Source organism: Salmo salar, chromosome ssa03 (assembly GCF_905237065.1).
Source record: "Salmo salar chromosome ssa03, Ssal_v3.1, whole genome shotgun sequence".
Classification (NCBI taxonomy): Eukaryota; Metazoa; Chordata; class Actinopteri; order Salmoniformes; family Salmonidae; genus Salmo; species Salmo salar.
Window position 1 is genome coordinate 32,056,022 of NC_059444.1, and position 26,947 is coordinate 32,082,968.

A 26,947-nucleotide genomic window follows, 5' to 3' on the forward strand; every position below is an offset into this window, starting at 1 on the left:
GGAGGCCTACAAACCCGACTCAAGGAGGCCTACACAAGCTCTGTCAGGAGGAATGGGCCAAAATTCACCCAACTTATTGTGGGAAGCTTGTGGAAGGTACCCGAAACGTTTGACCCAAGTTAAACAATTTATAGGCAATGCTACTAAATACTAATTGAGTGTATGTAAACTTCTGACCCACTGGGAATGTGATGAAAGAAGTAAAATCTGATATAAATCATTCTCTCTCCTATTATTGACATTTCACGTTCTTAAAATAAAGTGGTGATCAAACTGATCTAAGACAGGGAATTTTTACTAGGATTAAATGTCAGGAATTGTGAAACTGAGTTTAAATGTATTTGGCTAAGGTGTATGTAAACTTCCAACTTCAACTGTAAATGAGGTATCATTTTTGTTTATATATATACATTTGCAAAATGTCTAACCCTATAATGACAAAGTGAAAACAGGTTATTGTGTGTAGATTGATGGGGGATTTGTTTTAATGTAATCCATTTTTAGAATAATGTGGAAAATGTGGAAAAAGTAAAGTGGTCTGAATACTTTCCAAATGCATTTTTACATTTACATGCACTGTAAATCTTCTCCTTCTTGCACACTATATCTTTGGGACAGAGTTTTGCAGATGCATAGTCAAACCAGTGTAAACTCTAATGGGCAAAACTTTTATCTCCTACAAACACAATGACAAACAATACATCTAAAGGTAGGACATATACAAACATCCAGTGGTGTAAAAATACTTTAAAGTACTACTTAAGTCGTTTTTGGGGGTATCTGTACTTTACTTTACAATTTATATTTTTTACTACTTTTACTTCTCTACATTCCTAAAGAAAATAATGTACTTTTTACTCCATACATTTTACATGACACCCAAAAGTACTCGTTACATTTTGAATGCTTAGCAAGACTGGAAAATGGTCCAATGCACGCACTTATCAAGAGAACATCACTGGTCATCCCTACTGCCTCTGATCTGGCAGACTCAATAAGCACAAGTGCTTTGTTTGTAAATTATGTCTGAGTGTGCCCTTGTCTATCCGTAAATTAAAAAAAAACAAGAAAATGGTGCCGTCTGGTTTGCTTAATATAAGGGATTTGAAATTATTTATACTTTACATTTGATACTTAAGTATATTTTAGCAATTACATTTACTTTTGGTACTTAAGTATATTTAAAACCAAATACTCTAACTTTTACTCAAGTAGTATTTTACTGGGCGACTTTTACTTGAGTCATTTTCTGTTAAGGTATCTTTATTTTTTACTCAAGTATGAATTTGGGTGCTTTTTCCACCACTGCAAACATAAATACAGAAAAGGGTATCATTATAATATAAACTAAACATTTAACAGAAATAATTCACCACAGCAGCAGTTACAAACATTATATATATATATATATATATATATATATATATATATATATATATATATAAAAAAAGCGACAAACAAAAAAAGGAAATCATAGTGTATGTAAAAACAGCCAGAACTTATTTTTGCGCAATGATGTATTTATTGACTGTGGGAGAAGACTGAAAATACAGATAAGTAAGCTAAGTACTTAAGGGAAGAAATTCCACTATTCTTAATGTCTCCCCTTCTCCCAGTCACTTTCACACAAAAACACACACTAGGATCAAGACAAGCAAAACAAAGCAGAGACTCACTCTACTGAATCACACAATTCATGAACATAAATTCAGCTATTGAGCTTTTCTTTAATGTGATAAGTAACCAATGGTAGCATTGATACCATTATCAATATCATTCCTAACTTCTGTGCTGCAAAAAGAATAAATAATATTGAAAAGTGCAAGGTTATAGATATATATATATTAACATAATGCTTCCGTTAATGTCCTACAAGTAAAGTGCAAATCTCGGGATCAGATTTAATGTGTGTGCAAGCATTCCTAACTTCTAGACTGATCCTCCAGCACATGCACAAATGAGCCCTTTACATTGGCTGACAGCTATGTTAATCCTCTAAAAGTAAAACATATTAACCTTACACAGGGTGACTGACATACAGCTCATACACTTCTTTAGGCCATTCGGAATGGCAGTGGAGCTATTTCGAATGGTAAATCTGAATGACAAAACAAAAGCTAATGCATGTAGTACATAGTCTAATAAAGGATGGACTTTGGGTGATTTCTGCACTGTGTATGTGCATACTATAGTTACTTTGTTGTAAGCCTAAAGAATACTATGCTCTGTAACTTATTTTACTTTGCAACTGTAACACTAAAACAGGGTAAGCTTCAGTCCATAGAGAGATACCTATTATTATGCCACCATGGAGGATTTCCTGGGGCTTTTTTACCCTTACTAAGCCATATTCAGAGTGCAGGATTTGGAGCCTTTAGAAGACAGATGAGTCATGTCATCGTGTTGCCAGCTGTGGCTTTTAAAGGAATCTGATAGGATACCTCCTGGTGGCCAAATTCAGACTACAGAGAATTATCCAATCCCATTCCCAGCTACTAATCATGGTGAACAATTTGCTGGGATGGGATACCACCGAGACCTGCTCAAGTGGAAATGCAGTGAGCCATCACTACGGTAACAGCCCCTCCCCCTCCTTCCCACCATTACATCACCAACCCAGGCCTACTGTATTCAACAGCTGGCTCAGGAACCCAGTCCACCACAGACACACAAACATATTTTGCATGCTTGTCCTCCTATGTCCTCCATGACTCAGCCTGTTCAGTTCAGTGCCAGTTCCAGGTGATGGGTGGATGAGTCAAAGTCTTTTCCTTGTTAATCACTAGTGTTCGCATAGTCTCTCTCTCTATGTCATCACCGACCAAGACACCATGCTACTTTTTATCCCAAAGTTAAAAGCAGAGGGGAGGAGGGCAGCATGTGTATGTATTTGTTGGGGCTGGTGGAGGAAGGCGCTGTAAGAAGTCTGTGATGGTTGTAGAATGTGTGTGTGTGTGTGTGTGTGTGTGGCTAGGCGGAGCTCATCATAATGGGGTAGGGTTGTCTTAGGGGTCAGTTGGTCTCGTAGGTGGAAAGCAGGGCAGCATCCACAGGCTCCATGCAGGAGGGGCAGGTGAAGGACCTCATCAGCCAGTCATCTATACAGTCCATGTGGTAAATGTGCATACAGGGCAGGAACCGGATGGGGTCCCCGTACACAAAGTCCATCATACATATCACACACCTAGAAAATGGATTTTATACAATTATGAATTATAGTTTTGATTAGAGTCTGTCGTATATTTTTCCTGAGCACATTACCTGACCAGGAAAAACTATGGGCACTAGCTTTGTTAAACACACAGTTACATGTTATAGCTAGGGCCGAAGTTTTACCTAGTTAGGTCACATGATCAGTGATCTTTATCAATAATATCAGAGAATAAAAACAGTGGTATGCAGATGCTCACTCTCTGATTTTTTTCTCGGAGCCGTCCCGTCCTCCGTCATAGACGCCCCGGGGAAGATGCTGGATGAGGCCGATACGCTGGGCGATACGGACCTGCTCCTCCTCAGTCAGCTGGGTGGCCAGGCGGGCCTGGCTGGGGGTGGGGTGGTACACCGGCATGTGAGCCTGCTCCTAGAGAAAAGACGCACATACAGAGGAGAGTCAATACACATGCCAACTCAACTGGACTGATCGCACAACCCAGTGTTTTATCAATCACTGTATGGGTGAGGTGGGATGGGCCCCCCTCCTAGCTCGGTTTCACCCTGCCTATAAGAGTGGCTTGGCTTATATTGGTTTCAATTGATAAAGTTGATGCCAGAGGACACCTAGTTGTAATAGTAGAATGCACAAGGTGCAATGTAGAAATTGGTTAGTGCATCATCAGTTCCTCTTGTCATGTTAGTCATTACATTCCTTAGAGAGCTATTTCTAACTTGTCAGAATTTTTATGTCAGCTAAAGTTTTTTTATTTAGGCATCTTAAGGGCATAGATACTGTTGTACTGTTATCCATCCTGCCGTGGATAAAGCAGTTGACAAAAACGGCCCATTCTGGACATTCTGTCAAGCCTGTTAGGAACACTTTTATGAGATTGAAAAGCATTTGGGCAACAAAAGTGCTGCGTGTGTGGTTTTTCCTTTGTGTAACTGGGTTTGTTAAACTATTGTGATATGAAAACTCAGACCCATAATCAGTTGCAATACCTAGCTATGAAAATAATAATTTTATTGCACTACGGACTCCTGTGTGGTGCTGCAGTCTAAGGCACTGCATCCCAGTGCAAAAGGTGTCACTGGTCCCTGGTTCGAATCCAGGCTGTATCACATCCGGCCGTGAATGGGAGTCCCATAGGGCTGAGCACACTTTGCCCTTGTCCAGGTTTGGCCGGGGTAGGCCGCCATTGTAAATAAGAATTCGTTCTTAACTGACTTGCCTAGTTAAATAAAGGTAAAAAAAATATATATACAAATATTCAAACCCTATTAATTCCCCTGGTCTTTCATTCGGGCTAATCTGAAGTCAAATTCAAACTATACATTTGACAGCAACTATAACGTTACCGAGCTAGATGAATGAGTCATACATGGTCTGGAAGAGTACAAAAGAAAATACATCAGCTAAATAATCCGATTATTATTATTTTTTTTACAACATTCCCTAGATGATCAATGCATTTGACCCCTACCCTGGGTTTTGCATGATTCTGTCAATTATCATAGCCCAGTGACTAGCTAACGTTTGCTAGCTAAATAACTAATAAAACTATCTAGCTAAGTTAATATCAAGTCTGACCTGGTAAGGCGGAGGTGGCTCCAAATCCGCGTCTGCGTCCCCATAACTTCCTCTGTCAGACTCGTGAAGCAAAGATATATCGTCCGACGTCGGCGATTTGAGACAATTGCCCATGTCCTGTTCTCAGCCCCTCGTTGTTTAGCTAGCTATAGTAGCTAGCTTGTAAACTTACTATTGTTAGTTTACAACCACATGTATCCTCCACTCGTTACAGAAGTAACGGTATTACACATTAACTACTGTTTAACAACCCATTAAAATATAATATGTCTGTTCATACGAATACTATATCGAGCCCCAGCAGCTGTCCAAGCTATTTAACATCATCAGACCATCACAGTCAAAACAAAGAGCTAGATAATAACAGTAGCTAACGGCTAGCTAGCTAATGTTAGCGACATGTTATTCCAAAATGAATATCACTCATTCCTCGGTCTACAATTTGAAAGGTAAAACATTCACATAAAAAGCAACTACCATAACAACATCAAGCAATAGAAAATGAATATTTTGCACAAATATCGACCACTGACTTCGCGAAAAAATTAACAAATAACTGTCTGGCAAGCAATATTATCAGAGATCCTGGACATAATGACAAGATGCTTGTGACTCCGCCCTAACAATGGGATTCGCTGTCCATAGAGCGGAACAGAGTGACGTCAAGCTCCCGCCCATTCCTCTCTGGATTGGTGGATACATCTCATTATTTGAATATATTTTCAATATTCGATAGGGTGTTGACGTCAACCGCCTGTATTCAATGGAGAGTGAGATGCTTTTCTATCCTCATGAATACGCATAGACGCCTTGAATTTCAACAGGGACAATTCAATGCAATGTGTTTTTTCTCAGTTTACCAGAATGTCACGTGCATCACACTTATTATCAGTATGCTCATAACAACCTAAGCATTACTTAATTAACTTATATTAGATCAAATAAGCCTCAGGTATCAAAAAACACATATTTTTTTTTTCTTGACTAAATTCCAACCTCTCTCAAAAACTCCTCACTTGCTTAATAATTAAAATCGCTCCGCCATTTCTTCAATGCAACATAATGTTGCTGCCACCGTCTCTTATGACCGAAAAGAGCTTCTGGACATCAGAACTGCAATTACTCACCTCAGATTAGACAAACAGTTTTTCTTCAATGAGTCGGTGCGGGAGGGAGATGCTACAGACACCCGACCAAGCCCAGATCCCCGGCATTCACTGGAGAAGGAAACTGAGATTTTGTGGAAAAAGATCAGGGTGCCTTTTGAGGATCAGGCGACGAGTGGCTAATCTGCCTTTGCCTTCTGTCCTGCTAGCTAACGTTCAATCTCTGGAAAATAAATGGGATGAACTGAAAGCACGCATATCCTACCAACGGGACATCAAAAACTGTAATATCTTATGTTTCACCGGGTCGTGGCTGAACGACGACATTAATAACATACAGCTGGCGGGTTATACACTCTATCAGCAGGATAGAACAGCAGCCTCTGGTAAGACATGGGACGGGGGCCTATGCATATACACTACCGTTCAAAAGTTTGGGGTCACTTAAAATGTCACGTCCTGACCAGTAAAAGAGGTTGTTTGTTATTGTAGTTTGGTCAGGGCGTGGCAGGGGGTGTTTGTTTAGAGTGTTTCGGGGTTTGTTGGGCTATGTTCTTTGTTAGTCTATTTCTATGTTAGTTCTAGTATGTCTATTTCTATGTGGTGTTTATTGGGTTGACCTTCAATTGGAAGCAGCTGCTCCTCGTTGCTTCTAATTGAAGGTCCTATTTAAGAGGGGTGTTTTTTTCTATGGGATTTGTGGGTAGTTATTTCCTGTTTTGTGTTTGTGCACCTGACGGGACTGTTTAGTGTCGTTTGTTGCTTTTGTATACGTGTTTCTTTTGTTTTCCTTCTTTAATAAAATAAGAAGATGAGTTTACACGTTCCCGCTGCGTTTTGGTCCAATCCCTACGACACCCGTGACATAAAAATATCTTGTTTTTGAAAGAAAAGCTAATTTTTTGTCCATTAAAATAATATCAAATTGATCAGAAATACAGTGTAGACATTGTTAATGTTGTAAATGACTATTGTAGCTGGAAACGGCTGATTTTTAATGGAATATCTGCATAGGTGTACATAGACCAATTATCAGCAACCATCACTCCTGTCTTCCAACGTTGTGTTAGCTAATCCAAGTTTATCATTTTAAAAGGCTAATTGATCATTAGAAAACCCTTTTGCAATTATGTTAGCACAGCTGAAAACTGTTATGCGTATTAAAGAAGCAATAAAACGGGCTACTTTTAGACTAGTTAAGTATCTGGAGCAACAGCATTTGTGGCTTTGATTACAGGCTCAAAATGGCCAGAAACAAAGAATGTTTTTCTGAAACTCATCAGTCTATTCTTGTTCTGAGAAATGAAGGCTATTCCATGCGAAAAATTGCCAAGAAACTGAAGATCTCATACAACGCTGTGTACTACTCCGTTCACAGAACAGTGCAAACTGGCTCTAACCAGAATAGAAAGAGGAGTGGGAGGCCCTGGTGCACAACTGAGCAAGAGGACAAGTACATTAGAGTGTCTAGTTTGAGAAACATGCCTCACAAGTACTCAACTGGCAGCTTCATTAAATAGTACTCGCAAAACACCAGTCTCAATGTCAACAGTGAAGAGGCCTTCTAGGCAGAGTTGCAAAGAAAAAGGCATATCTCAGACTGGCCAATAAAAATAAAAGATTACGATGGGCAAAATAACACAGACACTGGACAGAGGAACTCTACCTAGAAGGCAAGCATCACGGAGTCGCCTCTTCACCGTTGACGTTGAGACTGGTGTTTTGCGGGTTACACCAAGCAGTTTAGTCTCCTCAACTTTCTCAATTGCCACATTATTCATTACAAGATTTAGATGAGGTTTAGGGTTTAGCGAGTGATTTGTCCAAATTTAGCCACCTATTCTAAAACTGACTGCAGCTCTTTTTTAAGGGTTGCAATGATATCACTTGCTGTGGTAGCTGACATGTATAATGCTGAGTCATCAGCGTACATAGACACACAGGCTTTTCTCAAGGCTAATGGTAGGTCATTAGTAAAAATAGAAAACAATAAAGGACCAAGACAGCTGCCTTGATCTATACCACACTGGTTTACGTTAGAGAGGCTCCCATTAAAGAAAAACCTTATGTGTTATGTTAGATAGGTATCTCTGAATCCACAATACGGCAGATGATGTAAAGCCTCTTGGTCTAGTCTACCTCAGATATGGAGACAAGCAGCCACATATTGTATGTGCAATTGAGGACACTTTTATTGCAATTGAGGACACTTTTATTAATATATACAGCTATTATACACACATAAACCAAACAACTATTTTGCATTCCAGGACAATTCTCCATGTTTTTTGGTTAACTGAGTTTCACAGAATCATTACCCTTTTGCAGGCAAATAAAACAAATACAAATACCTTAAATTAACATTCCAGAGATATCCTATTCCATCCTTCAAGCGTGTTGGGAGCAGAAAGGGATATTGTCTCTTACAATCATACAGAAAACATGATATAAATGTACTGTACATTATTAGTAAACCATTCTAAATAACGGGTGAAACCAGGTGTGGAAAACATCTTTCTACATCTGTCGTCTGTAATGGTTCATACAGTATTGACATAAAGAATTAATGAAGAAGATATACAGTTGCAGTGAGTTCTTTGACACATACTGATGATGTTGTAAGCTAATGTAGAAGAGGAGAATGTGGACGGCTACATTGATGAACAACAAAACACTCAAGTTCATGATTGCTTCTGTGCCAGTTATTGATTCTGGAAGATGACAAGGAATGAATCCGTCAAATGGTAGAATACTGTAACAACTGAAGAAAAACAGGTACAGTACATTGACAAGATGAAAGTTGGTCCAAGACAGGCAAATGGTCTGCTGGTTTTCCTAGTGACTTAATAAAGTTTTGTTGATGAATTGAAGCCATGTTCTGGGTGTAATTCTAGTCATTTGGTTCTCTAGAGTCCAGTTCATAGCAAAGCACTGTCTTTCAAATCACACTGGATATTTAGGCATTCCTTTCTGAAAAATAGTTTATCACATTTCATAACATTGTTGGTTGCTTTCAATTGTCCTGCAAGTCGGTAAAAATGTTAAATAAATCCTACAGATTCCCAACAGAAGAGTGTGCCATTCACTTCCTGTTTGTATAAAGTGGATAACTGTCCTATTGATCATTGTTTTATTCCTTTGACATTTTACAACAGGAATTACATAGTTTACGTATGAATAGATAATTACTAAAGAAGTGTGTTCCCTTTGTAGACAGTAAATGGATAGGAAATCTAATGGTGGAGGGTGCAAAAGGTAAAAAAAAAAACAATCTCTACTACATTTTAAAACACATTGGTTTGATCAATTATTGTTTGGATGTATTTTTTTACAGACATGATTACATTTTATTAACTTAATAATACGTCAACAGTTAACCTTCTCTATGGCCATGTATCCTACTCAGACAATCAAGTGGTATTGGTGGCATTACAATTTTCATGACAAAAATCTCATGTATTTACAAAAACCATGGTTTTCAAAGATATTGTTTCTCCTTATTTTGCACATATTCACACACCCCACATACACTGTTAAGAGAAACACAAAATCAATGTCAGAGAAACACCTTCAGAAATGACAATACCTATTGACACATAACGTAATTCTATCCTTTCAATTTATTTAATCTCTTTTCTGTACATCCAAGGCTATTTGAGGTTTATTATTAGTCACTTTCTTTTGTTAGTCAGAATATAAATTAACCACAGTCAAATATTTGTGGGTAGATATTTATTGTACATTTTCTGTGTGACTTTAAAAGGGATCCCACTTGCAGGAAGTGAAAAAATGGATGTTCTTAATTTTTTTCTCCCCTCACATTTTATCAAACATACTGCAATCACACAGGTATGCAGTAGTAATGCAAGAGAGCGACAAATGTCCCTTTTTCTTTTATATTGTAGTACATCTTATACACTAGCACCTTCCTCACCTCTCATCCACCACCACTTCCTCCTCCTCCTAGCAGCGGTCGTCCTCCTCTGTGTCGCTGAGTGGCTCACAGCCCGCAACAGAGACGGTCTGAGCCAGGCGTTTCCGGAAGTGTCCATTGGGGATCTGCCAGCCGCTCCTGGAGCCCCGTCGGGCCGAGCTGAAGCTAGAGCTGGAGGTGGAGCTGACCGTGTTAGCGCGTCCCAGGCTAGTGGCCACCGCCGCCTCGAAGGTCAGTGTCTCCATGAACCCAGAGGGGTCCGGACTATGCTCGTCCTCCTGCAGGGTGAGATAGGGCTCCGACGGGTAGCGACGCAGAGGGGAGCCCTGCTGGTGGTGGTGGCGACGACCCCTGGGCCCGGTCTGCCCCTCTCCACCTGCCTCTCTGGAGGCCCCCCCCCGCCTCTGGGTCTCTGGGCTGCCCCTGTCGTCATCATCGTCCCCGGAGGGAGGGTGCGTGCGAGACACCAGAGGGGAGTAGGAGATGTGGGGATGGGAGCGAGTTGGGGTCTGGGACAGGGGGCGGCGACTAGGTGTACTAGATTCAGAGGTGGGGATGGGGCTGTCGGAGCTGTTACCCTGGACACAGGAGTCGAAACACATTTAATACAGACGTCTGATTGCCTTTTTTAAAAGTGTATATTGTGTATCCAATGTGGGTATGTGTTTGTGGTCTACTTCGTCTCAACCAGAGTTTACACCAGTGGTGTATGGCCCTTTAATGTTTGCCCTTGGTAAGGCATCCAGTGTGTGTGTGTGTGTGTGTGTGTGTGTGTGTGTGTGTGTGTGTGTGTGTGTGTGTGTGTGTGTGTGTGTGTGTGTGTGTGTGTGTGTGTGTGTGTGTGTGTGTGTGTGTGTGTGTGTGTGTGTGTGTGTGTGTGTGTGTGTGTCCTACCTGTTTGTCCAGGGGGTGTGTGCGCTCTCGGCTAGGGGAGCATGAGGGCTGCAGACTCCTCTCCTCAGAGTTACAGCGGGATGTGTCTGGGGAGAGGAGATGGCGGCGCTCTTTGGACCTCCCACGCTCCTTCTCTGTGTCCAACTGCCTCTTTCTTTCTGAACGGGAGACTGGAGGAGGACGAGGAAGACCATGGAAAGGAGCACAGAGAGGGAAAGCAAGATAAAAATATATTGATTTTTTTTTAACACTGTAGATCATTAAAAAGTATGTTGACAGGTAGATCATTGATGCACGTAGGATAAAAGAAAAGGAAAAGTGGCACTTGTATATAGGATAAAGACATAAGAAAGGAAAGGGAAAATGTGGGGAAGAGAACTTGACATATTAACACATGCAAACAATAACCACACAGTAACATCCCTCATCATGCCAGTGGGAGAGATAAGAGGAGAGGTCACGTGAGTGGAAATTGGAGAGTGGAGACTGACCGGCAGCCTTGTAGCTCTTGTGGCGTGGTCTGTACAGTCTATCAGGACTCTTCTTCTCCTCCTGCCACAGGCCATTAACCCTCTGGTCAGCCACAGTGGACGAGGACCGCTTAATGGAGCCACTGGCCATCTCCGTCTGCACGCACACGCACATGCACGCACACAGAGGGAGACACAACTAAATACCCACATGTACCATAAAATAGGTTTTGTTATTTTCAAAGAAATCCATCCATCTGTCGATCCATGCAGCATTCTCTGTTTTTAATCCATATCCATGCTCACTATTCCAGGAAATTAACAGGTCAACTAGGATGCTTGAACCACTTCATTTTACTCTTCAACTCATTGTTTAGCGGAAGACAGAGACAAAACATACCAGTAACCCAGGATCAATCAAACACTATTCTGAAACGCTAGCATTCCTTTGAAACATCCATGTTGATTATCCCTCTCCAGAAACCCAGCAGCAAACAGAAGATACATAAACCCACTTTTCTCTCCAAACGGCACAACCAGTGTAGCCTGGTCCTCGTCCTCTGTCAAACAAACATGCATGTCACACTCTGGGGCCCCCTTGCTGCCCAGGGCCCTTCTGGCCCCTGGAGGAGTCAGTGTGGTCAGAGGGCAGTACCTGTGGCTCTACAGCCAGACGGGGCATAGAGGAGGCCCGTACACACAGCCCCTTGCCAAACGGGAGCTCCAGTGAGTCAGGAATCAACCCACTGAACTCCCCTGCACTCACCTATATGAGACCAGAGACAGAGAGAGGGGCGAGGGGAGAGATAGAGTACAGTACAGATCAGGCTGGTCAATTTAATACCGGTACTAACTGCCTTTTGGGGTTCCAGCCAAGGAGGGTTTCGGCCATTGTTACATCGTAATAATTTGCGAGTGCCTTTCTGCAATTGGGAGAGAACTTAAGCCATTCCATCATCACCAACCAATCAGAAGCCATTCCAGCCAAAGAGCCACAGATTAACAACCAATGACAACAAGGAGACTGACCCCAGAAGGATTGGGCAAAACAGGAGTAGGAGAAAGAGTCAGAGGGCGTAAGGAGACGGCGACATAAGCACATCGCTACGACAATAAATGAGAAGAGAGAGGACAGAACAACTATCGGGCTGTTGTTACACATACACTCATGCAAGTTCAGATCTGGATGCACCAAACATACTGAGCCAGACAAGTTCACCTGCTTTAAAGCCAGTCATGTTACTCCCCAGTGAAAATATACATAGAAGAAGGCAAACACTAACAGATTCCTATAGGGCAAAAAGTACACTGCAGACCAGTTCAACCAAACAGCATAGAAACAGTACAGTGAGCACTGAGAATGACAACATCTCCTTTCAAACTTCCACTAACCAGTCTACAACTTGGCAAGGACAGAAACACCTTGAAACATCAATGCCCTGCTCTGCAATGCAGTACTAGTATCTTCATTCAACTATTACTTGGAACAGTTGTTTTTTTCTAAATGTTTTTCTTTGACCGGTATTTCCAGCATTATCCACTAGGTTTGCTGCAGGTAGAAAATCCTAGGAAATCTTCTTTAATTGACACAAGTTGTCTCCAATCAATCAATCAATGTCTCGTTTTGCGTGAGTGTTTTGTGTCGGGGATCGCCTAAGCCAGGGGAGGCGTAGCTCTTCGAATCTTAATTAACAGGGAATACTATTTGTAGATCAGATATTCTACACCTAACTTTGCTCAAGCTGATCCTCTCCAACAGAGTTAGAAGTGTAGCTAAAAATTGGTAAATTAGGTGCTGTTAAGGCGAGTCAATGAAACCAACCATGGAAGTGTGTTGTAACAAATTCGTGGGGTAGCCCCGACTAGGACTTGAACCCAGGTCCAGCAACTGTCAAGCCAACACCTTAACCAGAATTATGAATTTCTTGAAGTTTTTACAAGGAAAAGTACTTTTATTCATGGTTATTTCTATTGTTTTTAACAACATGTACTTTTTAACATATTTAAATGTAATTCAAATGCTGTGTTTTATGTTTTTATGCTGTTTTTATGTGTATAAAATTCCGTACAAAAATTTGCTGTTTTTAAAGGAAATACAACAATAAAACTTTTCCAAAAGAAAATAAAAAAATGAATTTCTTGCATTGAAATTATACCACAAATGTTAATTTTGTCTCAGGAACACGAGTGGAGAAATATTTCTTTCTTTCAGCATCTCTTGAGAAAACACAAATGTGCCTGTAATGTGTAATATTTGACACTTATGCAAGCAGACAGTATTTCAACCACATGGAATATGCACCCAAGACGAACTGAAGTCTTATCAGAAAGGTGTTTCGTCGTTTTCTCAGCTTTTCATTTCCTTAAAAGCGATCAAACTGATGACATTTGGACATTTTGCACAGGACCAATCTTTCCACTGTTTGAGTTATTGTGTTTTCTCCCCAGTCCCTAAACAAAACAGACAACTTTACTGGTGTTAACTAGATCACCAATGCATTAATTCTACTGATGTAAGACATTCTGGTAGCACTACTTTACTTTGACAGAAGAGAAGCTGCATGTATCAAACGATAAACAAATGTCCTACCAAATGTCGGAAATTATAATATGGCCAGTGTCGGAAATTACAGTTGAAGTCGGAAGTTTACATACACTTAGATTGGAGTCATTAAAACTTGTTTTTCAACCACTCCACAAATTTCTTGTTAACAAACTATAGTTTTAGCAAGTAGGTTAGGACATCTACTTTGTGCATGCCACAGTAAAACGAGTCCTATATCGACATAACCTGCATCATGTTGTGGGGGTGCTTTGCTGAATGAGGGATTGGTGCACTTCACAAAATAGATGGCTTCATGAGGAAAGAAAAATACGTGGATATATTGAAGCAACATCTCATGACATCAGTCAGGAAGATAAAGCTTGGTCGCAAATGGGTCTTCCAAATGGACAATGACCCAAAGCATACTTTCAAAGTTGTGGCAAAATGGCTTATGGACAACAAAGTCAAGGTATTGGAGTGGCCATCACAAAGCCCTGACCTCAATCCAATAGAACATTTGTGGCGAGACCGTAAAAAGCGTGTGCGAGCAATGAGGCCTACAAACCTGACTTAGTTACACCAGGTCTGTCAGGAGGAATGGGCCAAAATTCACCCAACTTATTGTGGGAAGCTTGTGGAAGGCTACCCGAAACGTTTGACCCAAGTTAAACAATTTAAATGCAATGCTACCAAATACTAATTGAGTGTATGTAAACTTCTGATCCACTGGGAATGTGATGAAAGAAATAAAAGCTGAAATATATCATTCTCTCTCCTATTATTCTGACATTTCACATTCTTAAAATAAAGTGGTGATCCTAACTGACCTAAGACAGGGAATTTTTACTAGGATTAAATGTCAGGAATTGTGAAAAACTGAGTTTAAATGTTTTTGGCTAAGGTTTATGTAGGTTTATATAAACTTCCGACTTCAACTGTATAACAGAAACGTGTCTAAATTACAGGTGAACGTAGCAGTGAAAGTAGCAAGTAGTAAATGAATTATAATAAGAAAAATTATTATTGAATTATTATGGTGGCTCAAACTGCACAGGTAGACTACTTTTTGAAGTGATTTGTTTGTTTGACAATCAGATGAAAACATCTTCACACAATACGCATGATATGCGAAATTGAGCCTACACAGTAAATGGGATAAGATGTTTACACAGTATCCCGTTTTAGATCAGAATATCCCAGGCATCTTATCCGGGTTTCTCATAACCAGGATATAGGCTTTTTCCAGTGATTGTAAACGGGATAGGATGTTTATATGAGTCAACTCAAAAACATTGGTGTGCATGTAAATGTGGTCATTGACTCTCCCCTTAAACTGCCTGTTGAGCTGCATTTAAACAGGCAGCCCACTATTTGTAGAGCAGTGACTCTACACCTCACTCAAGTCCATCCTCTCCAATGAACTCGGAAGTTGTTGCTAAAGATGGCTCAATTAGGCTGCGTTTACACAGGCAGCCCAATTCTGATCTTTTTTCACTAATTGGTCTTTTGACCAATCAGATCACCTCTGAAAAAGATCTGATGTTGTTGGTAAAAAAAGATCAGCATTGTGCTGCCTGTATAAACATAGCCTAATTGACCAACTTTTTGCTACAACTGCTGAGTCCATTGGAGAGGATCGGCTTGAGCAAAGTGAGGTGTAGAATCACAAAAACCAACTAAAACAGCTGGCCCTAACCCTTACTACTAGATCTGTCATTGATTCATTGTTGTCTATGTGTGATATTGAGCTTTACCACAGGAGGTTAGGTTTTCTACGTGCAGTATTTCATATTTTGCCCATAGCTACTACATCATTGTGATTTTACTTTTTCCTTTCGGCTCCTAGCAAAGGGCCTTATAGAGCTATCATTGTACGCTTACTAAATTATATAAAGGCTCCTTTGTTGGTGTACTATGTGTTGGTGTCTGTGCTAGTTTAGTGTGATGTACAGTACTCATGTGATACGTTTCTATAGTACAGTACATACTCCTTGGTACTTCTCCTTACCCTGGAGTGTTGACTGCTGGTGTCCTGGTCAGAGGTCATGGGCTGCATGGAGAACAGGTCCTGGGAGAGAGGACTCAACGCCACCAGGCCTCCTCTGGTCCTACAGATGGAGGCAAGCCCAACAGGAAATACTGTCAAATACGTACTAAAGGCACAACACACACACACACGCACACGCACACGACACACACACACACACACACACACACACACACACACACACACCCACACGCAGTCTTGAACAACTAACCTTGTGGGGACACACAATTCAGTCCCACTCAAAATCCTAACCTTAACCTGAAAACCTAACCTTAACCCTAAAACTAACCCTAGCTCCTAACCCTGACCTTAATTCTAACATTAACCCTAAACCCCCTAGAAATAGCATTTGACCTTGTGGGGACTAACAAAATCCCCAGTTGGTCAAAAATTTAAGAAGAAATGTGATTCTTGAAAATAAAGTTATTGGAAATATTCTTAATTCCAAGATAGCTAAACCCTTGTCTTAAACTCAGGCAGTGAGAGAAAAAGCTCAGGAAAGCAATTGAACATGTTTAATTCACTCACAAACTTCATCTGAAAGTTTCAGTATTGATTATTTTCAACCCAAAAACATGTTTTAGAACAGTAATCTCAGTGAGAAATAGGCTAACATGATTGCCATTGCTAGCTAGATAGCTACCTAAAACAGTTGCCTAGCAACAAACATCTTAAGAAGATATGTAAAAAGATATTTGAGGAAATCAAAAATATATTTAAGAAAATCAAAACGATATTTAAGAAAATCATACAATTTTAAGATATTGTTGAGGAATTGCACTTATGAACTTTTTTTTTTCTTAAGAAGCTTACGTTTTTGCGTAAGAAATGTTTTGTGAATCTGGATCCTGGTCCCCACAAGTATAGTTAAACACGTCCACACACACACACACACACACACACACACACACACACACACACACACACACACACACACACACACACACACACACACACACTGAGCGTGGATTGACTCACAGGGCGGAGCCGGCACTGAGGGACATGCAGGGCAGGGGATGGGCATTGTACAGAATGTCTTCAGAGAGAGTCGAGGCATCCAGCCTCTTGAACGGCATCAGGTTGGCCTTCTGTAGAGGAGACCACACAAAGTAATGTATCACTACAGGCACTGGGTTGTGTCAACAGATCAGATGCCATGATAATCTTGCACAAAAGAGAAGTGAGGTTTATACAGTATATATGATGTTAATATAGTGTGTATATCTGACCTGTGCTTCCAGCTGTGCTCTCAGCTTCTTGGCTTTGTTCTGTTTGAAGTAGTCCATGATCATCATGGAGGCATATATCTTACCTACTGTCATGTCGGAATCTGTAAGACACAAACACAGTTAGATTGCTAGTCATTGAGTGACTGACTGCCTCCCAGCTCTACCTCTCCAAATCTCTCTAACGTGGGTCTGACCTTTGTTGATGGGCACCAGTACATCCAGGGTCTTCTGGGGGAGGTACGGCCATATCACACTGATCTCCTTCTGTAGCTCAGTGTCCAGAGCTACTCGGTCCTCCCCACCTGGAGCACAATAAAATAGATATTTATTCATCCATTATACACAGGCAGTGGAAATTGTTGATATTGCTACATTTCCTGATTCAACTACTCAACCAATCATCAAGCCATTTATAAGTTGAATCAGGTGTGTTACCAGTAATGGGCTGGACCAAAAGCCTGCATCCCTAGGATGTGTGGATCTCCAGGCTTAAGATGGAAGACCAAGTCTAAATTGGATAAATGCATGCAGATGCAGTGATGCATGGTGGTTTCAAACTCAACTCATTCCCTGACCTCGTGCGATCTTGATCTCCAGAGCGGTGCGGATCAGAGACATCAAGGTGGAGGTGAAGTGGACTGACATGTCCTCATCCACTGGCATGTTCATCAACACCAGCCTCTGTGGAGAGAGGGGGGAGAGGAGGGAGGGGGAGAGAGCGAGAGAGAGAGAAAGAGAAAGAGAAAGAGAGAGAGAGAGAGAGAGAGAGAAGGGAAGGAAGGAAGGAAGGAAGGAAGGAAGGAAGGAAGGAAGGAAGGAAGGAAGGAAGGAAGGAAGGAAGGAAGGAAGGAAGGAAGGAAGGAAGGAAGGAAGGAAGGAAGGAAGGAAGGAAGGAAGGAAGGAAGGAAGGAAGGAAGGAAGGAAGGAAGGAAGGAAGGAAGGACAGAGAGAGAGGGTCCCACTTGCTTTACAGTAAAACAACTTAAATATTTCTCTATCCTAAATTAAAAAGAAGAAAATAAGTGTTTCTCCCATACCTTGTAGGCCATACCTCTGGGGCATTTCTTCCCCAGACCAAGGGGTGGAGACATATGGGTCAACATCTCATACATGGCAGTGTAGTGTATACGCCCACTACGGAGGAAACAGAGAAGATGAGGAAGGAGAGAGACAAAGAGTTGAGGAAAAAAGGAAAAGGTAGAGGCATTCATTACAAGTTTGTGTAAGTTTGAAACAGAACAAGTTGGCAAATCTTGCACAGGAATTTAAGGCAGTTTAGGCCTATTTTGTCTTTAGTGAATCAATACACTGCCCTCTGCTGGGCAAAGTTGAGACATAGTGGGGTTCTTATCTCTCACCATGCTGCGCGGTCGTACTCTCCCCAGACACGGACAAACTCATCCAGGTGATGAGGTCCCAGGATGGAAGAGTCTCTGGTCAGGTACTCAAAGTTATCCATGATCACAGCCACAAACAGATTCAGCATCTACAGAGTCACACAAGAGGAGCGGACGTGTGAAGGACAGCATGTGTGTATATACAAATATACAGTATGTGCTATACTGATGTGCACATGTGCATGCATACAATAAAAATAACTGCTTTTAAGTATGAGAATGAAAAAGATGGACAGAGAGTGCTGACAGAGTGGAGAGAATGTGTATTTGTGTTGCACAATCAAAATGCACATTGTGTATCAGTAAGATGGACAGAAAGAGAGAGAGAGAGAGAGAGAGAGAGAGAGAGAGAGAGAGAGAGAGAGAGAGAGAGAGAGAGAAGAGCACTGACAAATAGTGGAGATAAGGAGAAAAACTGTATTTCAGGAGCGTCCTCACCAGGAAGGAGCTGAAGAAGATGAAGGAGACAAAGTAGCAGTAGGCGAAGTCAGTACCACAGCCTCCCTCGTGGTCAGGGGACATGGTCATGGGTGCCATGGAGGAGTCTGGCTCACACTCCTGCCCCCCCAGACACGATAACATGATCTCCTGCCATGACTCCCCGGTCGCACTCCTGTCAATCAATGAGTTAATCAATAAGTCAATTCATTAATCAAGCAAGCAAGCAAGCAAGCAATTATTTGATCAACCAATTAGTCTATTAAACATTAACCAATATATTAATTCATCATCAGTCAGCATAATCATCTACTTATAGTTTAGAATATCTCAGTTCAGCTTCCGAGTCCTTCTCAATGCGCCCACCTGAAGAGAAGCATCAGCGCACCGGAGAAGGTCTTGAAGTTGTTGTGCTGGTTTATGTGGTTTTCGTCGTTCAGTTTGATGTTTCCAAACACCTTGTATGGATCAGGTGAGAAAAAAACCATTATACAACATCCCTTTGAGCAGGGTTCTCCAACTGGTGTTCCCCCATGTTTTCTATGCAAAAAATAAATACATGCATTTTTTTGTTGTTGGTCATAAAAGACCGTAAAAACACTAACAAATCAGCTCCAAGTGATTTTAATTTTGGAAATCTGTTCCAAAGTATTCCCACGTATAATAGAGAGATATAAGGGATGGTATACAAATGTAAACATGGTTTGAAACAATCAGGGGTGCAACTTTTTAGAAGTGAGATGTACTGCTTGGAGGCGTCTGTATGGTCCTAAAGCACACCGTTGCCTCATTTTGTATCACATTCCAATGATAAAACTGGGGGGGGGACAAAAATGCAATTTCAGAATGTGTGGGGGATATGTCACCAGTGAACGTTGCGCACCTGGGAACAATTATGTTTTAGTCAAATATTATATCTGTTTGGGCTTCTTGGTAACTATTGGTGTGTGTTCCGGCTCCCTGATCATCCACTCCTGAATCTAGTGGATGATCCATGCCTTTGAGGCTGAAGTTACCATTGTAAAGCATATAAGCTTTTGGATGCATTACCTGCATCCCAATGATGGCATAGATGAAGAACAGCATGGCGATGAGCAGACACACATAAGGAAGGGCCTAGAGAGAAGAAGAGATACAAAGAGATAAATAATTATTTGGTTTTCCCAATAGCATACACTCTAGCAGCATACTGCAGGTCAGTGGTCACCAACCAGACTGGTCGATCTTCAAGGCATTCCTAGTCGATCACCAAACACTTCTGTAGAAAAGCCAACGATTAAGGCAGCGCTCCTTTTTTTTGTGTTGCGCTGTTGACGGCAGATGTACTTGATTTAGAAGCCCTGCACACTGGGTAGGCAAAGTGTTCCCTTTTGAACCATTCCATTTGTCTGAAAATATAAACTGCGGGAGATCTGTGGCTAAATCAAGTGCGCCTACTGTGCTGGCCAATCGGATAGCTCAAATCACAGTGCCTACCTACAGCTTCCACGACCCTGGCCACAGCAAAGTTTGATACTAGCCTATGTGAGATTTCATAACTTTTAAAACCATGACCAGAGAGAGACTGTCAAATACAGCAAAGAGCTGCTGTTTTTATGGGTGAGTTCATGTATACGTTTTATCCAGCACTTTCAACACCGTTTATTATTCAACACTATTACAAAACATAAAACGGGCTTCTCTCTGCTTACACTCGGGCTGCAGCTGCAATGAATGAGTAGCCAAGTGTATCGCTAACATTGCGTTTTTATTATTAGCAGCAGCTCATCGTGTCTATTTTAATATCGAGGAGTATTTCACTTTCTCTGGTCATAGGAACAACATGAATTTGCGCCTGAGGCAGATGCGCTGCAACTGAACTAAATGACTATCGCCCCGTAGCACTCACTTCTGTCGTCATGAAATGCTTTAAGAGACTAGCCAAGGATCATATCATATCACCTCTACCTAACCTGTCACCCTAGACCCACTTCAATTTCCTTACCGCCCCAATAGATCCACAAACGATGCAATCGCCATCACTGCACACTGGCGTATCCCATCTGGACAAGAGGAATACCAATGTAAGAATGCTGTTCATTGACTATAGCTCAGCATTCAACACCATAGTACCTTCCAAGCTCATGATTAAGCTCGAGGCCCTGGGTCTGAACCCCGCCCTGTGCATCTGGGTCCTGGACTTCCTGACGGGCCGCCCCCAGGTGGTGAAGGTAGGAAACAACACCTCCACTTCATCGATCCTCAACACTGGGGCCCCACAAGGGTGCGTGCTCAGCCCCCTCCTGTACTTCCTGTTCACCCATGACTGCGTGGCCAAGCACGCCTCCAACTCAATCATCAAGTTTGCAAACGACACTACAGTAGTAGGCTTAATTACCAACAACAACGAGAAAGCCGACAGGGAGAAGGTGAGGGCTCTGGGAGTGTGGTGCCAGGAAAATAACCTCTCACTCAATGTCAACAAAACAAAGGAGATGATCATGGACTTCTGGACAGAGCAGAGGGAGCACCCCCATATCCACATTGACGGGACCGCAGTGGAGAAGATGGTAAGCTTCAAGTTCCTCTGTGCACACATTACTGACAAACTGAAAGGGTCCACCCACACAGACAGTGTGGTGAAGAAGGCGCAACAGCGCCTCTTCACCCTCAGGAGGCTGAAGAAATGTGGCTTGGCAACTAAAACCCTCACAAACTTTTACAGATGCACAATTGAGAGCATCCTGTCGGGCTGTATCACCGCCTGGTATGGCAACGGTACCACCCACAACTGCAGGGTTCTCCAGAGGGTGGTGCGGTCTGCCCAACGCATCAACGGGGGCAAACTACCTTCCCTCCAGGACACCTACAGCACCAGTCACAGGAAGGCCAAAAAGATCATCAAGGACAACAACCACCCGAGCCACTGCCTGTTCACCCTGCTATCATCCAGAAGGCGAGGTCAGTACAGGTGCATCAAAGCTGGGACCGAGAGACTGAAAAACAGCTCCTATTTCAAGGCCATCAAACTGTTAAATATCCATCACTAGCACATTAGAGGCTGCTACCTATATAAATAGACTTGAAATCACTGGCCACTTTAATAAATGGAACACTAGTTGTAGAAAAGTCCCATGGAGTTGGTGGAATAATCCTTTAATTCATGGCCATTTGCTCAGCTGGGCCAGGGGACTTTAATTAGATCAGGTGGAATGTCCGACAGATCCCAACTCATTAAAAGGAGGAAATCGCCATCGCCCGACCTGGCTGCTTTCTCTTCCTTAACGGCGTCTAATTCAGACATTCTGTGCGTCCATGAATCCATGTAAGTCCACCAAATCTGTTACCTTTCATCTGAACTATCTGTTGCGATCGGGAGAGCGGGCCATCAGTAATTATTTATAGTTATTACCGCGGAACGCGGCTTGGAGCGCACGCTTCAAACCTATTGCGTAATGTAAATAGACAATAATCACAGCCCTGCAGATCATCACAGCCCTGCAGATCATCACAGGCCAATTATGCCATCGATATCTGGTTAATATGTAATGAAATGAAATGTACATATGAAGTCAAACTTGAAAGGTGAAATATGAAACGTCATTATTGTTTGCTGAACTGATCAATTCTGATATCAAACTGATGGAGATTATAGATTGAATAACCGATCACTGATTTAATTATTTGTATTATTATTCTCCTGATTATGATGAATAGTTATGAGCCTAAATGACTCAATGGTGATTCCTATTGACTTCTTATTGAACTGAATTGCTGAATTACGTAATTGTGTTAATAATGAGAATGATTGTTATGACTTGACATTTGTGATTATGAATTTGATTGGATACATGTCTTTCTGTTTCCTTTGTTATGCAGCACAGACTACCCAATAAATATACCACTTTATGGTTAAAGGAATTCCTGCCTCAGTCTCATCCATTCCGTGACCACCTGTTCACCTTCACTGTCAGTCATCCTACCTGTCCAGCTTCCCACACAGATCCCAATAATCTTTCACTAGTCATTTTAATAATGTTTACATAGCTTACATTACTCATCTCATATGTATATACAGTATTATATACTATTCTACTGTATCTTAGTCTACGCCGCTCTGACATTCCTCGTTCATATATTTATATATTCTTAATTCCATTTCTTTACTTAGATTTGTGTGTATTGGTATATGTTGTGAAATTGTTAGATATTACTTGTTAGATATTACTGCACTGTCGGAGCTAGAAACACAAGCATTTCGCTACACCCACAATAACATCTGCTAAACACGTGTATGTGACCAATAAAATTTGATTTGAACTCGAGTTTCGCCATCAGGTGGAAGACTGGCCCTCTCTCTGGTCAGTCTCACCAGAGGACAGGAAGAAGAGAGCAGACACGGTGAGAGGCGGACCCTCTGCTGCTCTCTCCCTCCCTCCGCTGAGACTAATGCCATGTTAAAATAAACTGGGAACTTGGAAATCTCCGACTTCCGATTTCAGTGCGTTCAAGACAACTGTGAACTCGGTGAAAAAAATCAGACTGGGGAAAATCATTTTGAACGGTCATCCAACTTGGAAACTCTGGCATCTTTTTAGAGCACCGACTTTCAGACCAGAAGTTCACTGAAGTCATGATTTGACCTTGTTTTTTCCGAGTTCCCAGTTGTCTTGAAAGCACCATGACCATCAGATGCAGGTACCATCAGTCCAGTAAAATAAATTTTTTAATTATTAGCATTTTTTTTTTATTTATGCTCAGCTGTGCCCCGCAAGTGCTACACCAACTGATCTATTCTGTTATGCAAGCTTGAGTTTTCAAATATAATATGGTCTGAGGAACAATATTGGCAGGCCAGGAATATCGCCAATATGCTGTGATAATGTATTAGACCTACTGCATAAACCTCATTCATATGGAACTGTTTTTATTAGTTTAATGTTACATTTATTAAGTCAAGTAAAATAAAAATTGTTAGCGGTAGATCTCGGCTTGCTTTTTCACTGCGAAAGTCATCTTAACTCAGAAAAGGTTGGTGGTCCATCGTAGTGTACTGGGACCAGGGACATACAAAATAAAGACTGAAAACCATTTATATTAACAAAGTTGGATATTTATTAAGTGGACATGAGAGATGGTAAAAGTAGGAGAGAACATGGCTGACCTTAAAGGATTGTACGAAGGTCCAGAGCAGGATTCGTATTGTGTAGCCCTGCCTCAACAGCTTGATCAGCCTGGCAGCCCGGAACAGCTTCAGGAAACTCATATTGAACGTGTTTATTGACTGAGATAGACAGACCATAGGAAATATAGAGAGGTGGAGACGGCAAGGAATATAAAGAAAGGAGAAGGGTCCGGGGAGAGAGAAGGTGTTAGAGAAATTGTAAAGATATAGGCAGATAGGGACATATAGAGATAGATTTGATTGAAAGGCACTCAAGTGAACGGAGTGAGTTTACAACTTTAATAGCCTAGTTTTTACTGAGAGAAAAAGCTTTACAGTACTACCACCTTGTGAATCAGAATTGTTATAAAGTAAAGGTTAAGGAGCTAGAGTGAAATATCACCTGTAAGTCCACAATGATCTCAGTGATGCTGCCGAGCACGGTGATGAAATCAAAAATGTTCCAAGTGTCTCGAAAATAGTTCTGTCAGGGGACAAATGAACACCATTGTAAAATGGCAAGGCTACTTTCTTGAATGGAAAGGATTATATCTGTACATGCTACCATGTCATTGGATGAGTTAACTACATTTTGCCAACAGTTCACTAATGTCCTACTGTCTTGCTCACCACAAAACCAAAGGCCATGATCTTGAGGATACACTCCAGGGAGAAGAGAACGGTGAAGGCTGTGTTCAGGTGCTTCAATACTGTATCATACGCTGCTGGAGCGGAGTTGTACTGCAGATAACAGGACACAGTCAGGGTAATACCAGGATGTATCAAACAGTGAGCAGGTTGGCATTTATTGAGATGTCTCATGAACTGGAGGCAGCTCTACAGAGTGGTTACTAGCCAAGTCATAAAATCAGAGTTTAAACATAACCCTAACCTTAACCACACTGCTAACCCTAATACCTAACTCTAACCTTAAATTAAGACCAGAAAGCTAATTTTTGTTTTAACCTATCTTTACGATATAGCCAATTTTGACTTTGCAGATGGCCCATCTAGTGGAAACCTCTCAGTTCTGCCTCCAGGATACAACTCATGACAATAAATGTCAACCTCTGCAGAGCGATGGCAAAGAAGAGGGTAAAATATTTAATACAAAGAGTCTGAGATGTGTAATATTAAACTGTTATCAGACAAACAGGGGCACACTGGGCTCTCTCCTATGGATTTGAGACTTTGAGAGTGAAACTAGATTCTAACAAAGGCCTGCACATATGTCATGTTTATAAGCTCTGTTAAAAAGATATAGGTTCCATACCTTCATCATGAGCACCACAGTGTTGAGGGCAATCATGACCAGCACTGTGTACTCAAACGACGGTGACACCACGAAGTGCCACAGTCGGTACTGGAAGGTCTGTCTGTTCTGAGGCATGTAGCAGGTCAGGGGCTTGGCACTGATGGTAAAGTCAATGCATGCCCTCTGATGGGGAGATAACAAAAAGAAGAGGAAAAAAAACAGGAATTCATCTGTTACGAGTATTGTGATCAATAAAAAGTGTATATCTGATCAAGATACCAAGATGGTTATTGTAGGTGAATCAATTTCATGAACTCCTGTAATTGTACAGAGCATTCGGAAAGTATTCAGACCCCTTGGCTTATTCCACATTTTGTTACTTTACAGCCTTATTCTAAAATGCATTACATAGTTTTTTCCCCCCTCATCAATCTACACACAATACCCCATAATAACAAAGCAAAAACAGGTTTTTCGAAATGTTTGCAAATTTACAAAAATAAAAAAACTGAAATATCACATTTACATAAGTATTCAGACCCTTTACTCAGTACTTTTTTTAAGCACCTTTGGCAGTGATTACAGCCTTGAGTTTTCTTGGGTATGTTGCTTTAAGCTTGGAACGCCTGTATTTGGGGAGTTTTTCCCATTATTTTCTGCAGATCCTCTCAAGCTCTGTCAGGTTGGATGGGGAGCGTCGCTGCACAGCTATTTTCAGGTCTCTCCAGAGATGTTTGATCAGGTTTGGGCTCTGGCTGGGCCACTCAAGGACATTCAGAGACATGTCCCGAAGCCACTCCTTGCGTTGTCTTGGCTGTGTGCTTAGGGTCAATGTCCTGTTGAAAGGTGAACCTTCGCCGAGTCTAAGGTTGTGAGTGCTCTGGAGTAGGTTTTCATCAAGGATCTCTCTGTACTTTGCTCTGTTCCTCTTTTCCTCGATCCTGACTAGTCTCCCAGTCCCTGCCGCTGAAAAACATCCCCACAGCATGATGCTGCCACCACCATGCTTCACCGTAGGGATGGTACCAGGTTTCCTCCAGAACTGACGCTTGGCATTCAGGCCAAAGAGTTAAATCTTAGTTTCATCAGACCAGAGAATCTTGTTTCTCATGGTCTGAGAGTCCTTTAGGTGCCTTTTGGCAACTCTAAGCGGGCTGTCATCTGCCTTTTACTGAGGAGTGGCCACTCTACCATAAAGGCCTGATTGGTGGAGTGCTGTAAAGATGGTTGTCCTTCTGGAAGTTTCTCCCATCTCCACAGAGGAAGCTCTGGAGCTCTGTCAGAGGGACCATTGGGTTCTTGGCCACCTCCCTGACTAAGGCCCTTCTCCCCCAATCGCTCAGTTTGGCTGGGCGGCGAGCCCTAGGAAGAGTAATTTAAAAATGATGGAGGCCATTGTGTTCTTGGGGACCTTCAATGCTGCAGAAATGTTTTGGTGCCCGTCCCCAGATGTGCTTCGTCAAAATCCTGTCTCGTAGCTCTATGGACAATTCCTTGGTTTTTGCTTTGACATGCACTGTCAACTGTGGGAACTTATATAGACAGGTGTGTGCCTTTCCAAATCATGTCCAAACAACTGAATTTACCACAGGTTGACTCCAATCAAGTTGTTGAAACATCTTAAGGATGATCAATGGAAACATTATGCTCAAATAGCTCAATTTCGAGTCTCGTAGCAAAGAGTCTGAATACTTATGTAAATAAGGTATATGTTTTTTATTTTTAATACATTTGCAAAAAATAAT

General features: G+C 41.6%; 2 protein-coding genes across 3 annotated transcripts in view; both read right to left on the reverse strand.

Annotated features, from left to right (window-relative positions):
* Positions 1-1,499: 1,499 nt before the first annotated feature.
* Positions 1,500-5,357, reverse strand: LOC106599774 (RING finger protein 11). The gene is made up of 3 exons (XM_014191087.2): positions 4,745-5,357; positions 3,411-3,580; positions 1,500-3,184 (listed from the first exon to the last, which is right to left on the reverse strand). Exons 1-3 carry the CDS (start codon positions 4,856-4,858, stop codon positions 3,013-3,015), a joined length of 456 nt encoding a protein of 151 aa, XP_014046562.1. The 5' UTR covers positions 4,859-5,357; the 3' UTR covers positions 1,500-3,012.
* A 2,660-nt stretch (positions 5,358-8,017) lies between these two features.
* The window catches only part of LOC106599779 (voltage-dependent R-type calcium channel subunit alpha-1E), an 88,862-nt gene continuing 69,932 nt past the window's right edge, over positions 8,018-26,947 (reverse strand). Inside the window, exons 29-45 of one of the 2 annotated variants that reach the window (XM_045714728.1) lie at positions 25,221-25,385; positions 24,578-24,688; positions 24,351-24,431; positions 23,948-24,067; positions 19,855-19,920; positions 19,171-19,262; positions 18,805-18,979; positions 18,328-18,455; positions 18,007-18,103; positions 17,545-17,650; positions 17,164-17,271; positions 16,970-17,070; positions 16,719-16,828; positions 15,702-15,801; positions 11,170-11,305; positions 10,679-10,848; positions 8,018-10,362 (exon numbers count right to left, since the gene is read on the reverse strand). In XM_045714728.1, coding sequence (XP_045570684.1) covers positions 9,814-10,362; positions 10,679-10,848; positions 11,170-11,305; positions 15,702-15,801; positions 16,719-16,828; positions 16,970-17,070; positions 17,164-17,271; positions 17,545-17,650; positions 18,007-18,103; positions 18,328-18,455; positions 18,805-18,979; positions 19,171-19,262; positions 19,855-19,920; positions 23,948-24,067; positions 24,351-24,431; positions 24,578-24,688; positions 25,221-25,385 — 2,415 coding nt within the window. In that variant the 3' untranslated portion in view covers positions 8,018-9,813. Of the gene's footprint in view, positions 10,363-10,678; positions 10,849-11,169; positions 11,306-15,701; positions 15,802-16,718; positions 16,829-16,969; positions 17,071-17,163; positions 17,272-17,532; positions 17,651-18,006; positions 18,104-18,327; positions 18,456-18,804; positions 18,980-19,170; positions 19,263-19,854; positions 19,921-23,947; positions 24,068-24,350; positions 24,432-24,577; positions 24,689-25,220; positions 25,386-26,947 lie in introns of both variants that reach the window. The other variant, XM_045714727.1, reaches the window with a different exon arrangement.